Source organism: Gavia stellata, chromosome 3 (assembly GCF_030936135.1).
Source record: "Gavia stellata isolate bGavSte3 chromosome 3, bGavSte3.hap2, whole genome shotgun sequence".
Lineage (NCBI taxonomy): Eukaryota > Metazoa > Chordata > Aves > Gaviiformes > Gaviidae > Gavia > Gavia stellata.
The window spans coordinates 46,589,581-46,603,746 of record NC_082596.1 but is presented as its reverse complement, the minus strand read 5'-3'; the positions used below and the strand labels follow the sequence as shown (position 1 = coordinate 46,603,746).

Below are 14,166 nucleotides of genomic sequence, written 5' to 3'. Positions count from 1 at the left end.
GACCCAGCTGAAACAGGAGCAAGTGGTTACACAACCCAGCAGCTGCTGGGCTGAACATGGTCTGTCGGTGGGAAGGAGACTCCTACTGTAGGTCCTGAGAGAGGCAAATCCCTAAGGAGGAGCGTGGTCTCCCCTCTGCTCAAGATGGGCAGAACAACGCGTTTTGTTGTTGCAGTTTCAACATTTTCCCTGGTTTTTTGGAAGAGGAATAAGACTGGGTCCAGGACACGTGGTGGTGGCAGTGAATGCTGGTGTGCTGCTGTCGTGAGCAAGACTGAATGGAGGCGGACACCAAGGGGAAGCCTTGAAAGCATGTGGGAAAGTAGAAGCATTGCAGAAAAGAGGAGCATAAATGGTAGCCAGTGGGTCCTGTCCTAATGACAGCTCTTCTCTTGTTTTGAAATATGAAAGAGTGATGACGGAAAAATTCCTGAGTGCCTGATGGCCAGGCAAGCTTGCAGAGCCAGACCTGAGCTGCTTTCTTGCATCTCTAAAAAAACCAAACCAGAACCAACACCCCAAACTGGCAGTGGCCACCCAAGTTGTTGTCCATTGGTGAGTTTTGCAGCAGTAGGTGACTTCTGCAGTTGCTGGTGCAACTTGTGAAACAGCAGTGCCTGGCTTTAGAAAGGGCGAAGTTGCACAGCTGTGGAGATAGCTGGAGTGGAGTTGTCTGGTGCTTCAGATCATATAGTATGAAGACTGACCTAAGGTTACTCTGGTTATACCTCTCCCATCTCACACTCTTCCTCAGCCTGACCCTTGTTCAAAGAAAAGAGAATTTATTTGGAAGGCTTGAGTCATATTTTTCCCTTTCTCCTCCTTGTTAAGCAGACTGTATGCAATACTTGGGAGGGAACAGACAAAGAGAAGGGAAAGAGCTGACTGTAAAAAATGAGTACATCCTCATGGTGCACTTTGGCAGCACAGGCCTTGGGAGATCTCCGATCATGCCTTCCTCTGGCTTGCTCAAGATGGAAGGGCGTGAAAGGGACATTGGGCTCTTGGGGCAAACATAGCCCAGTGCTCTGGAGAGAAAATGGTAAGGAGCACACAGCTGCCTGTCGGGAGAGCCATTCCTGTGTGAGAAAGTAGTAGAGGCTCATGACAGGTCATGTCAGCATCTGTTGTGCTACATTGGTGTACATGAGAGAAGATTTTAACCCTTGCTTTAGAATGAATACACATGTATGCGCTCTGGATCAGAGAGCATTTTTTGCACTGCTGGTTAATAAGGCACGTACTATGGAGTCCTTACTAGAAGGCCAGGAAGGCATATGTGGCCATTCAGTCAGGTTTAAATTCTTCTCTCCTTAGATACTTAAAAATAGCTCAGTACAGTTACTCTGGCAGGGCTACTCAATACCGAATTTAGCTTTGGTCAGGATTCTCCACACGGCCACAGTCTTCATTTTAACTCTCTAGGAGAGAATGTCACATGGTTGATTTTCCACCTGATTTTGGTGGGGAAAGGAAAATCTTTTGCAGAAGCTGGGACAAGTGTGTAGCATTCAAGATTTTTCACATCGTGTTTCCTTCAAAGCAGGCAGAGGAAGCGCTTAATTATTTGGAAACTCATTTGGCAGGTTCTCCCCAGTGCTAGCCTGTTTAATGCATCAGCCCGTCACACTTAAATACTTTAGGGCTCACTTAACGTTTTTGATTACACCTGAGATGGTTCACAGAAGTTGTTTTGACAGGGCCTAATTTTCTGTTACTAAGCTGCCTGATTTTTTTCTAACAAAGAGTTTAAACCCTAGTCAAAACAATTTTTCAAAATCTCCAAGCCTACAGTTGTTCCTAACAGGGTAAGCGTTTGCTCTGCTTACGTTGCCTGTCAGGAGGAGCCCGGTGTGTTTGAATGGTATATTTAATGTTATTTTGGAACCTGACTGCAAGTGATGTCACCTATTTTACAAAGAAAGAGAGATGCAGAATAGTGTTGTACTGATCCTAGTCTTATTCAAATTAATCCCAAAATAACTGGAGTAACAATGCATAATCAGCAAACTGTTAAATACGTTAAGTCCTACTATTTTCTGTTGAATTTGCTCCAACTACGGGAAAAGCACTGTGTGTTTTTTGGCAGTAGCTTGTCTGGAAAATGAAATAGTGAAACTGTACTCTCGCGGAGAAGGGGATGGGGAACGTTTTCAGGACCTCAGATTTTGTAACGCACTTCTTTAAGAAACTGGAGGTTCAGTGAATGAATACCTATGCTCATTTTGAGAACAACAAGCTTTTGTAACTTTTCTGCTCTGATAATTTAAGGCCTAATCTCCTACTGATGTTAAAGATGAAATTAAGCTTGCAGCTCATGGTGTAGAGCACTTACCAGATAGCCTTGGTAAATCCACTGTCCAGTTTGCAGCTGTCTGTAGTCGCGAGGCTCTTTCTTCCCCATCCTTTTCTAGACGTCAGGAGCTGGGGCTGTAAGAGTTGTGGCATTCCGGAGATGTTGGTTTTAGTGTCGCTTAAATATGACAGAGATCCATTGCAGTTGTCTATCTTATTTAAAAAAATGCTTGTGAATCGTAACTTAAAAAATTCTGCGATACTGTGGGTTAAAAAAGTACAAGGTTGCTTAGTTGGGTTATTATACAGTACAGTGCTTGTTTTGAAAAGATTTAATATGGGAGCCTGCTGAATGTTTAAGCATATTCCGCAATGCACATACACAATGATGCTATTTTTATTAATAGAAGGTTCACTTGTCACAACACGCACCAGTGTCACCTTCCCGAGACACAGATTTAGATGGCTTTGAAACCTCCCTTATGGGTTTGGTGTCTGCTATGTACGTAAGATAAAGAGCCAGATTACAAAAAAATCACGGATCGATATCTTTCCAGGGGATCTTGGCAAGAGTCGCTGCTATCACCTATACTGTTTCCGATATCACTTGCATCCATTGCCACAACCTGTCAAAACAGGTGTATTTATAGGCCTTGAGGGACTGAAACAAGAAATCAAACATTTACATAGCATCTTCCATCCAAGTTCCCAAGGACTGAGGCTCAAAGGATTTTGATATGTTTCCAGGGTTTACTTAGATGTGCTGGGTATTTCTGTGTTCTCTTTAGCAATCTTCTGCTGCTGTGCTAGGTCTTAGAATTAGAAAAAATTAGAAAAAAGGAAATCAACAAAATGCTGGTTGGCTTCAGAAAAACTCACACAAACATTTAAATCCACATCAGAGAAAACTGGGATGAGACCTCACTGAACATTATGAATTAAGGTAAATTAAGAAGTAGTGCACAAGTGCAATTAATTAGAACTACTTTGCTTAAACAGAAAAAGTACGTGCCCTGTGCTAAGATATTTTTTTGTGCTCTGTCTTGGCAGTAATTAAGCTCTAGACAGCTAGAGGCTGCCTACTCCTCATAACGGCCTGGAATAGTTAATGGGGTTGAGCTCTGGAAGAGGAAGAATCCCACTAATTGTGCAATCCTCCTGGCACTGGGGTTTGGCAGGACGTCCTCACAGTGAACCTATGCTGGGTGTGCCGCCCTTTGTAGAGTGTGATGCACAGCTTTGTGTGCCTGAGGCTGCAAGGAATAATCCTTTTCAGCAGTGTGAGGGAACTTGAATGCATAACTTTTCGGGACTAGCGTGACAATCGTATCTTTGTAGGAGATTTATGTTTACTATATTGCAGCATCCCACTTTTCCAGAAATTTCCAGCAGTGGTTGTGGTGAGTGATAAGGAGATACAGTAAAGCGAGTTGAGTTAATGGATGTAGTCCTAGGACTATAAAGGATTTCTTTAAAGGTGAAGTGTACAGGAAAGGAACATTTTTCACTTAGTTTTAAGGAGAGAGATTAATGGAAGTTCAGGGCGGGAGTATTCAGCTGGATCAATACATGAAGAAGGTGACTCTTTTGGCATAATCCCAGATGAAAATAGCAGACCATGATAACAGCATTTCAAATCATAGTTTGTCAGGACATTATTAAGTGGGAAGTAAAGTGACTCAAGTGTTCAACGCACAGGTTGCTAAGGGCCAGCAGATCATAATCCAGAGATTAAAGAAATTGAAATGAAGATCTGCATTGTTTATGAAATGGCTATGACAATACAAATAACTTAACCCTGGGAGACATTTTTTCCATAAACTTCTATTCTCAAGAAAGCTGCATGAACAACTCTCTTACTGCTGTGAATAGGGAATTGTTCTCTCCTTCCCTTTTTTACGTCAAGCGATCAGCTTGCAACCTTGTTGGCATTTGCTCCAAGAAAAAAATGATCAAAAGTTTTCCGCTGGCTACAAGCCCTTCGCCCTTTGAAAATGTTCTGTTGACTGTGAACGACTTTTCTTGGTGTCTTTAATCAATAGTAGAAAAAATTTCAAATGAGGGAAGTTCTGGTTGTATGTGAGAGAAAGGAAAGGTGCTTTCCTGGGGGAGAGTGTACTCTTCCACAAAATCTGGTGGCATGGAGGTCAGGAAACTGCCCAGAGGTGGTGTTTTGTGCCAGCTGCAGTCTCAACTCCAAAACTATTGGATTTGGCTGGTAGTACCAAGACTTTATGTCCCTTCCAAGCCACCTTTTTTAAACTCACTCTCAGACATATTGTCTTGTACCTTTGTCCAGCAGCTGCTTGTTTTTTCCCAAATATTTTCCAAAATCAAGGCCTTTCAGTTAAGTGTGTGTAACCTTGTGAAGAATGACAAAAATATTTCTTTTGGAGAGTTTGCTTCTACCAAGGATGAAGGTCTTTATATCATGGGAAGGAAAGAGATTTTTTCTTTTGTTTGTTCAGTTTGCCAGGCAGCTCTTCTCTTTGAACAAATCTTGAAAAATGAGTTTGACTACAAAATAAATCTTTTTTTTCTTTTTTTTTCTTTTTGATAGGCCCTCTCTTCTGCATTTGTCATTGTAGGCTGCAAGTAGCAAGAGAGCTCTCTTGCTAAGTGGGTTTTCAGTAGAAGAAAGAGAATTGATTTACACTATGTAGCTGGCTGACGATCTTTTCTTTTACGTTATTGGAAATATCAAGGGTTCAGGGAATATTGACTGTATCAGCAGCCTTGCATCTAATGAGGTTGTTTGGACTGTTCTCTGAGCTGGAGTAAAACCTTTGAAACATGTTAACCACAATTTGATTGAAAAGTGGGGGAGGGTTTTTAACAGTGAGCTTTAAGTAAACTGCATCTTTTTGAATTTCCTGGGCAGCTGCCTTTCTCCCTTTGATGTACCGTGCCTGGTGATGCTGTTAATGAAATGCCTAATTACGTGTTATATAATAAAACAGAGCTAGCATGAAGGTGCCTAATAGATTATAATGATGTGGAGGCCTGAGAAACTCAGGACCATAGGGGTTGTTGAAAAGTGCCTCTGGTGACAAAGAAGATATTGAAAGAGGTTTGAATAACTGCGCTAATAAATTAATTGTGATCTGTGTGCATGTATGTATAAATGACATTTTTCAAGATTTTGTATATAGAGAGAATATTGAAAAAAAATAGGTGCAATTTACTAGGCTGCTGATGTATGAAGTGTCAGCACTGAGTGCTTCCAGTGCCTATTAGCGCTGCTGGCTTTGCATAGACGGGTGCCCTAGGCAAAGACATTTTTGGCACAGCCTGCCGCACCCGTAGGATCAAAAGGAAAAAAAAATCTGGCAATATGCACAGAGAGTAAACTGCATCCTAAAGAGCAGCCCTTAAAATGCAGGCTTGGAATGAATATCAATAAATGAAACATCACGTTTAATGGCTGAAGAGTTGTAGGTGTTTTGTGGCTGCCCCCAATTTCCTCCCTTTCTTTCTCTGCTTTTGTCACCTTTATTTTATCTCTCCCTCTGTAATACTCTCTATAATTTGTTCCTTTCTTAGATTCTTTAGAAACTGGCTTGAACAGATAGGTATTTTTAAAGGAGAGGCTGCATAACCTTCCAGCCATGGACCACATGGGTTTCTAATGGTGCTAGGCTGTGGCTGGGCTTGCTTGGCTGCTGTTCTGGGCTTACAAGGGCCTGTCTGCTGGGAGAATTAGTATGCAGGGAGCTCCAGCGTGAATTTACAGCGTGCTAGTTACTTGCCACCAATTCCCTGGGTGGGTGACTCTAGTACCTACTAGGAGTGCTTTTGTGCAGGTTAGCCTTAAGAGTGCTTTCGCATGAGTTAGTCGGGCTCCTTTTTGAAGGTGAAGTATGTTGTTTTTCACTTCCCAAGCACCAAGGGTACCCAAACGGGCAGTTAGTGCAGAGTAGCTAATACGCAGTAAATTCACACCCAAGCTCACCGAGCGCTGACTTCCTCATGCAGCTGAGTCCTGAGGCTCTGCACTTTGTCTCTCTCAGCAGGGAGCAGATGGCCCTTCTCTAAACAGGGAATACTAATAAAGCCTTATGAAGAGCACATTATGTGTGTGTAGGTTTGTGTGTGTCCATGCATTTGTATAAGATGACTTGAATCTATCACAGTTCTTGGATTAACTCGTGCTTCCTTGATTTTTATCAAGATACCCTAAGGAGAACTTTGCTGCTGCATTGCCATCATCCTTGTCATTAATGGACTTAGGTTTTAGCTACAGATTTGGGCAGGTTTTGATGAATTCTTCCTTTTTCTTCAGCGCTAAGAGCTGCATACTTCTTCTTTTTCTTATATGAGTGACGCCATCTTTTGTGTGTGAATCTTCCTTTGTTGCAATTCCCTTCCCCAGCATTTCTTATTTGATCTCTGGAGTTTATTCTTGTATTTGATATGCTTTTATTGTTAATAAATGTTCTCCCACAACTTCAGAATCCCCAGTAAGAAGGAAATAAGGTTTTTTCTAGCTCTCCAAATACATGGATGTGAAATCAAGTCTATTTTTTAACAAAACTTTTGCTTTAGGCTGGGCTTCATAAATAACTTGATCTATAATCGGTGTACAGCTTCACCTTATCTTAAGGTTTTATTGAAATTTTATAAATTATTTTATTTGGTTTTCATGCTCATGCTTCAAATATATCATTGATTTCTAAGTCATCTGCAGATTTGCTTTATGTTTTTGCTCTAGTATTGCCTATTTCCAAGAAAATTTCATATCGCAAAAATTGCCTCTCCAGTTTCCATCTGTAGTGAGGGTTCAGGACAACTCTATCAGCTCTATTTTGGCCAAAGTTTAAATTTATTCACATACAAAAGATATTGCTCAAAATGCTTTTAACGTGTCTTTCTTTAATGACCTCAGCCATACTAGCCTGCCAAAGACAAACAGCATTTCTGCTCAGCAGGCGTTAACTCTTGGAGGAAGTGAAGTCCAACGCTGAACCCAGAGGCGCTTGCTCCAAGCGTTCAGTGTACTGTTGTAGAGAGGAGCCATCCCCCCCCAGATCCCAGCACTCGGGAGGGCTGCAAGGCTGGGGAAAATCAGCACAAGCCTCAGAGTTTCTCAATAGCAGATGTAAAATACTGCTGAATGTTTGCGACAATAAAGGATGAGGGCCCAGGCCAGGGCAGCTTGACTGTTCCCGCTAGAGGATGGGAGGGTAGGAGGAAGGGATAAAATGGGATGAAAAACAAGGAGGGGAGCCTGGAAAGCCAGGCTTTGGTTCTTGGTATTCTGGAGATATTCTGTATAGGTTAAAGCAATCACTTGAGAGTGTTTTTAAGAGTTTGAGTTTCAGGAGTTTTTAAATTTAGAGTTTTAGAGTGCTTTTATAGCTTTTTAGACTGTTTTTATATTGATTTTTAATGATGGTTTTATTCCAGAAGAGTTCCCCATAGCAAGATACTTCAAAAAAAACCTTAAAAGGAATCCACAATAAAGGAGTCTCCATCTGTGTGAATGAGTTGCGGCAGATATGATGAAGCAATTCTTAAAATCCCACAGTTGCTGTTTTCCTTTCAACTGACATGTTCCTGGTGTTTTTAAATAAAACAGTTGAATACTAGGTTTAAAGAGACATTCAAAGAATGCTGTGGTGTTATTAGAAATCCCTGGCTATGTCCAAGCAGAAAGGACAGTTGCATGACCCTGTCGTACATGACTGACCATGCCATATGCGTCCCTTGTTGGGATATACTGTAAATCATCCTGGATGTTATCTTTCCAAACCCAGAACAGAGACAGAAGGAGGGTGACAATATAAGCCTGGATAAATTTGTTACAGCTTATCGGGCAGAAATGTGTTCGTTGGCATTCTTTTGAATGTAGATTCTTGGAGTACTTAACAATCTCTAGCTAATGAGGTCTATTAAATGGCAATGTGCTGCAATTCACTTTGTCTGAAGTTTCTGGGCAAAAGCCTCTTAGTGTTACGAGGAAAGTTTGCAATTTAATCCCAGGATAAGTGCCAATGAATATCCCTTTTTAATAGGATGCAATGGTAGGGGAAATAGTGGGAAGTGAAAGGAGATAACAGTTTTTACTAAAAAGTCTTAAGGTACTGTAAAGGGAGTATTTCCATGCAGTCATTTTCACCATGAAAAATACTTGACTTTATTGTGAGTTGGGCATAAACAATATTTTGTGCATTCGCATTACTCTTTGCTTTGTGTACGAGGATTCACTCTGAATCCTTTTTTCAAAGGCAGTTGTATTGGTGTGCTTTGTTAGGTCACTACCACCATGGCTGTTATACATTTGCAGTAGTAGGTCAAGTGAACTCAGTCTACCTTTTCGTTGCAGTGAGTTAACAGTAGTACTGTTATGGTGGCTGGGTCCAGCTGGGGAGGCAAAAACTAATAGCTGCAGGGGGATAAAGTATTAAAACATGCTATATACTTTGCCACTCATCTAACCATGCCCTCACTACATAGGGAGAAAGTGCAAGTATACTTAGGAAAGATGTTTTAGGTGAGATACCATAATTTGTGCATATGTTTCTCTACAACCAGTGCTGCAGTGCCACATTCATAGATTTGTGATTGTGGGGACAGGGATGCCTGCACCATGCCTTGTACTGCCGATCATTGTTCAGCATGGTAACTCTGTGATGTTCCTGCTGCTTGATCTCCTGAGCTGGACTTCTGTTGAAAGCTTCTTGTTCCCTTTTCTGGCATCCTTCAAGACAATGTTTGTATAAGGAGCTTGTTCTGTCAGGAAGCAGCAGTATGGGAAAACAATTTTATATCTCCTGAGCTCAGCAAGAAAGAAAAAATACTTGGATTTGTTTGCATTTTTTAATATTTGTCACAATGCCAAGCTATTTTAAGCAATCTGGCTACTCCACCTCTACTTCCTCTCGTCTGATACTTCAAAATTATCACAAGCCACCTGAAATATGGGAATCAGATGTGAGTTTTAATGTAAGTGCAGTGCTTCAAGCTGATAGGAACGGGAGGGGGAGCTGTCACTGCATCAGCCAAGACTCTCTGGTGGAAGTGTTGATTGATTGCCTATCCCTGGGAAAGGAGGGAGAGCGCCCTTCCACTTTTAGCAGACGGAATTGCTTCCCATTCCATCGTGAAAGAAGTAGGTAGTCCTGTGCAACCATTGCCATCATCTCCAGCTATATGAAAAGAAATGGAAAGTCCCTTGTTCTGTTTTCTCCTTAGGTGGAGATCACAAATGATGTCCAGTCCTTGCTACTGATAATGCTGGCTGTCATGGTGGCCAAGATGGTTGGTGACTTGTTCAACGCATCCCTGTACAGTTCCCTCCTGAAGCTGAAATGCATTCCCTACTTGGATGTGGAACCTTTTGTTCGTCACAGGAGAAAATGGTGAGGTCTCTTATGTTGCTGATCTGTAAGTTTTCTGTGTCATATTCTGCATGGAGGCTGTGGGTGTTCTTTGAGACCTGGAGCTTGGAGGGACAAAGGAGCAAAAGGAGACAGACCCTGATCCTGAACAACGTCCCCACAGAGTGATGTGCTGTACAAATAGAACAAAAGAAACTCCCTTTTTCTTCAAGTTTATGGTAGGATCTGAATTATCCCTGTCACCAGAGTCCTGAGAGCAGTAAGTGCTCTATAATGCCCAGTTAGGTGCTGTTTATTAGTGGTCCAATTGGTCCAATGGAGAATCTAGTAGAGGCTTTCACTGACAGTTGTGACTTTGATTCTTGTGAGCAGAACAACAACAGAGTATGTAGAGTCCTTTATGGTAGAGTTTGCCTTGCCTAACTTCTGGATGACTAGTCTGGGCTTCCTGTGTATTTGGTACCGTAAGATGTACATTTTCAGGCAGTGATTCCTGCCATCCAAGGGCAGCAATATAAGGCAGGTAGGATGAATTGTCTTCTGGAAGTGCCTCCACTGACTGTAGACTAAATGAGTAGCTTGGAAAAAAGTTATGGTTTTTATTTTTTAACTTATGTTAGTCCAACCTGTCCTGTGTATCTTCCAGTGTGTGAACTGGTACCCGAAACTTCAGTCTGTTCATGGGCATTTATAACCAGTAATAAGAACGATTTTCTCTCCTAAATGTATGGGTCTACATTTAGCGGTAGCTAGTGAGAACTCGGTACTATTGTCTTCTATAAAATAATTAGCCGAAATGCTGATTTTTTTAAGATACTCTCTAGGAATGAATTAGGTAATGTGGTGAAGAAATAGAATAAAAAATGAATTAATTTATGTACCATAGAAAGACTTTTTATTTTCCTTAAGGCATATTTGGGTAGTATATATCCACAACCAAAGCTATTTGCAGGACACTTTAGCTGTCATTTCTCCCAGTATTGAGGTCTACTGGACAATCTCTTATTTTCAAATGACCCTTTAGAAGAATAAAATATTGGTGACTCATTCTGTCACACTTTATAACTTTCTTCCAAATGTAGCCATATCTGAAAGTTTTTAGCAGGCACATTGAATGCTGGGTATAATCTAACTGTATTTGACATGAGAGGAAAAAGAGCCAGCAATGTGGTAGGAGGAAATAAAAACAATCTGTGTCATTATGGATGACTTCTATATGTACCATGGCAGATAAAACAGAGGGGAAGAAGTCATAAAGTTTCCCATGGTATTCCAGTTAGATGACAAGTCCATGAAAAGAATTATAGCTGCTTTCCTGGTTCAGAGTGAGGTCCTATTCACTTGAAGGACAAATATATATATATTTTTATATATGTGTGTGTGTGTGTATAAAATTTCATTTCCCTCCCACTCCTTTCCCTTTCCTTTCCAGGAACATTAAAGAAAGTTTCTGGATAACTTGGTCACAGAATATACTGATACTCTAAAGGAAAATACATAGTATCACAACTTGGTAAAGATTTTATAGCTAGACACTTCACAGGCTGCCAAGTTTTAGTCTAAATCCTCTTAGACATAGTCTGAATAGGCTGATACACATCTGAACTGGCAGATGTAGTTGCTAAGCCACTCTCCATCATATTTGAAAAGTCTTGGCAGTCAGGTGAAGTCCTCAGTGACTGGAAAAAGGGAAATGTCATGTCCATTTTTAAAAAGAGTAAAAAGGAGGAGCCCGAGAACTACTAGCCAGTCAGCCTCACCTTTGTGCCTGGTCAGATCATGGAACAGATCCTGCTGGAAGCTATGTTGGGGCATTTGGAAGACACGGAGGTGATTCGAGACAGCCAATATGGCTTCACAAAGGGCAAATCTTGCCTGATTATCTAGTGGCCTTCTACAATAGAGTGACTGCATCAGTGGACAAGGGAAGAGTTATGGATGTCATCTACTTGGACTTCAGAGAATCACTACGGTTGGAAAAGACCTGTAAGATCATCGAGTCCAACAATCAACCAACACCACCATGCCCATTAAACCATGTCCCACAATGCCTCATCCACACGTTCCTTGAACACCTCCAGGGATGGTGAACTCCACCACCTCCCTGGGCAGCCTGTTCCAATGCTTCACTACTCTCTCAGTAAAGAAATTTTTCCTAATATCCAGCCTGAACCTCCCCTGATGCAACTTGAGGCCATTTCCTCTTGTCCTGTCGCTAGTCACTTGGGAGAAGAGACCAACAACCACCTCTTTGCAACCCCCTTTCAGGTAATTGTAGAGAGCGATGAGGTCTCCCCTCAGCCTCCTCTTCTCCAGACTGAACAACCCCAGTTCCCTCAGTCGCTCCTCATAAGACTTGTGCTCCAGACCCCTCACCAGCTTCGTCGCCCTTCTCTGGACACACTCCAGCACCTCAATGACCTTCTTGTAGTGAGGGGCCCAAAACTGAACACAGTATTAGAGGTGCGGCCTCACCAGAGCCGAGTACAGGGGCACGATCACCTCCCTGCTCCTGCTGGCCACACTATTTCTGATACAGGCCAGGATGCCGTTGGCCTTCTTGGCCACCTGGGCACACTGCTGGCTCATCTTCAGCTGGCTGTCAACCAGCACCCCCAGGTCCTCTTCTGCAGGGCATCTTTCCAGCCACTCATCCCCAAGCCTGTAGCGTTGCATGGGGTTGTTGTGGCCCAAGTGCAGGACCCGGCACTTGGCCTTGTTGAACCTCATACAGTTGGCCTGGGCCCATCGATCCAACCTGTCCAGATCCCTCTGCAGAGCCTTCCGACCCTTGAGCAGATCAACACTCCCACCCAACTTGGTGTCATCTGCAAACTTGCTGAGGGTGCACTCAATCCCCTCATCTAGGTCATCGATAAATGTAGTAAACAAGACCGGCCCCAAAACTGAGCCCTGGGGGACTCCGCTTGTGACCGGCCGCCAACTGGATTTGGCTCCATTCACCACAACTCTCTGGGCTCGGCCGTCCAGCCAGCTTTTAACCCAGCGAAGAGTGTACCTGTCTAAGCCACCAGTCGCCAGCTTCTCCAGGAGAATACTGTGGGAGACAGTGTTGAAGGCTTTACTAAAGTCCAGGTAGACAACATCAACAGCCTTTCCCTCATCCACTAGGCGGGTCACCTGGTCATAGAAGGAGATCAGGTTGGTCAAGCAGGACCTGCCCTTCATGAACCCGTGCTGGGCCTGATCCCTTGGTTATCCTGCACGTGCCCTGTGAGCGCCCTCAAGGTGAACCTCTCCATAATCTTCCCCGGCACCGAGGTCAGGCTGACAGGCCTGTAGTTCCCCAGATCCTCCTTCCAGCCCTTCTTGTAGATGGGCATCACGTTGGCAATCCTCCAGTCATCCGGGACCTCCCCCGTTAACAAGGACTGTTGATAAATGATGGAGAGTGGCTTGGCAAGCTCCTCTGCCAGCTCCCTCAGTACCCTTGGGTGGATGCCATCAGGCCCCATAGACTTGTGAGTGTCCAGGTGGCATAGCAGGTCGTTAACTGCTTCCTCCTGGATTGTGGGGAGTTTATTTTGCTCTCCATCCTTGTCTTCCAGTTCAGGGAATTGAATAGCCTGAGGATGCCTGGTGTGGCTATTAAAGACTGAGGCAAAGAAGGCATTAAGTACCTCAGCCTTTTCCTCATCCTTGGTGATGATTTTCCCCCCCCCGGCATCCAGTAAAGGATGGAGATTCTCCTTGGCTCTCTTTTTGTTGTTAATGTATTTATAGAAATGTTTTTTTGTTACCCCTTACGACCGTGGCCAGATTGAGCTCTAGCTGGGCTTTTGCCTTTCTAATTCCCTCTCTGCATGACCTAATGAGGTCCTTGTACTCTTCTTCAGTTGCCTGCCCCTTCTTGCAAAGATAATAAACTCTCCTTTTTTTCCTGAGTCCCAGCAAAAGCTCCTTGTTCAGCCAGGCTGGTTGTCTTCCCCGCTGGCTCTTCTTACAGAACATGGGGACTGCCTGCTCCTGCGCCTTTAAGATTTCCTTCTTGAAGAATGTCCAGCCTCCCTGGACCCCTTTGCCCTTCAGGACCGTCTCCCAAGGGGCCCTCTCAACCAGTGTCCTGAACAGGCTGAAGTCTGCCCTCTGGAAGTCCATCATAGGGGTTTTGCTGACCCCCCTCCTTGCTTTGCCAAGAATTGAGAATTCTATCATTTCATGGTCGCTAAGCCCAAGACGGCTTCCGACCTTCACTTCTCCCACCAGACCCTCTCTGTTTGGAAACAGCAGGTCAAGAAGGGCACCTCCCGTGGTAGGCTCCCTTACCAGCTGCGTCAGGAAGTTATCTTCCACACACTCCAGGAACCTCTGGGACTGTTTCCTCTCGGCTCTGTTAGATTTCCAGCAGACATCTGGTAAGTTGAAGTCCCCCACAAGAACAAGGGCTTGTGATTGCGAGACTTCTGCCTGTTGCTTGTAGAACGCTTCATCGGCTTCTTTGTCCTGGTTGGGTGGTCTATAACAGACACCCAGCAGGATATCTGCCTTGTTGGCCTTCCCCCTCATCCTT

The 14,166-nt window shown here is 43.4% G+C and overlaps 1 protein-coding gene across 1 annotated transcript in view; it reads left to right on the top strand.

The window, feature by feature from the left end:
- Window positions 1-14,166, top strand: part of LOC132316805 (chloride channel protein C-like) — an 82,288-nt gene that overhangs the window by 33,359 nt on the left and 34,763 nt on the right. The window contains exon 12 of the mRNA XM_059815884.1: window positions 9,490-9,656. Coding sequence (XP_059671867.1) covers window positions 9,490-9,656 — 167 coding nt within the window. The remainder of the gene's footprint in view (window positions 1-9,489; window positions 9,657-14,166) is intronic.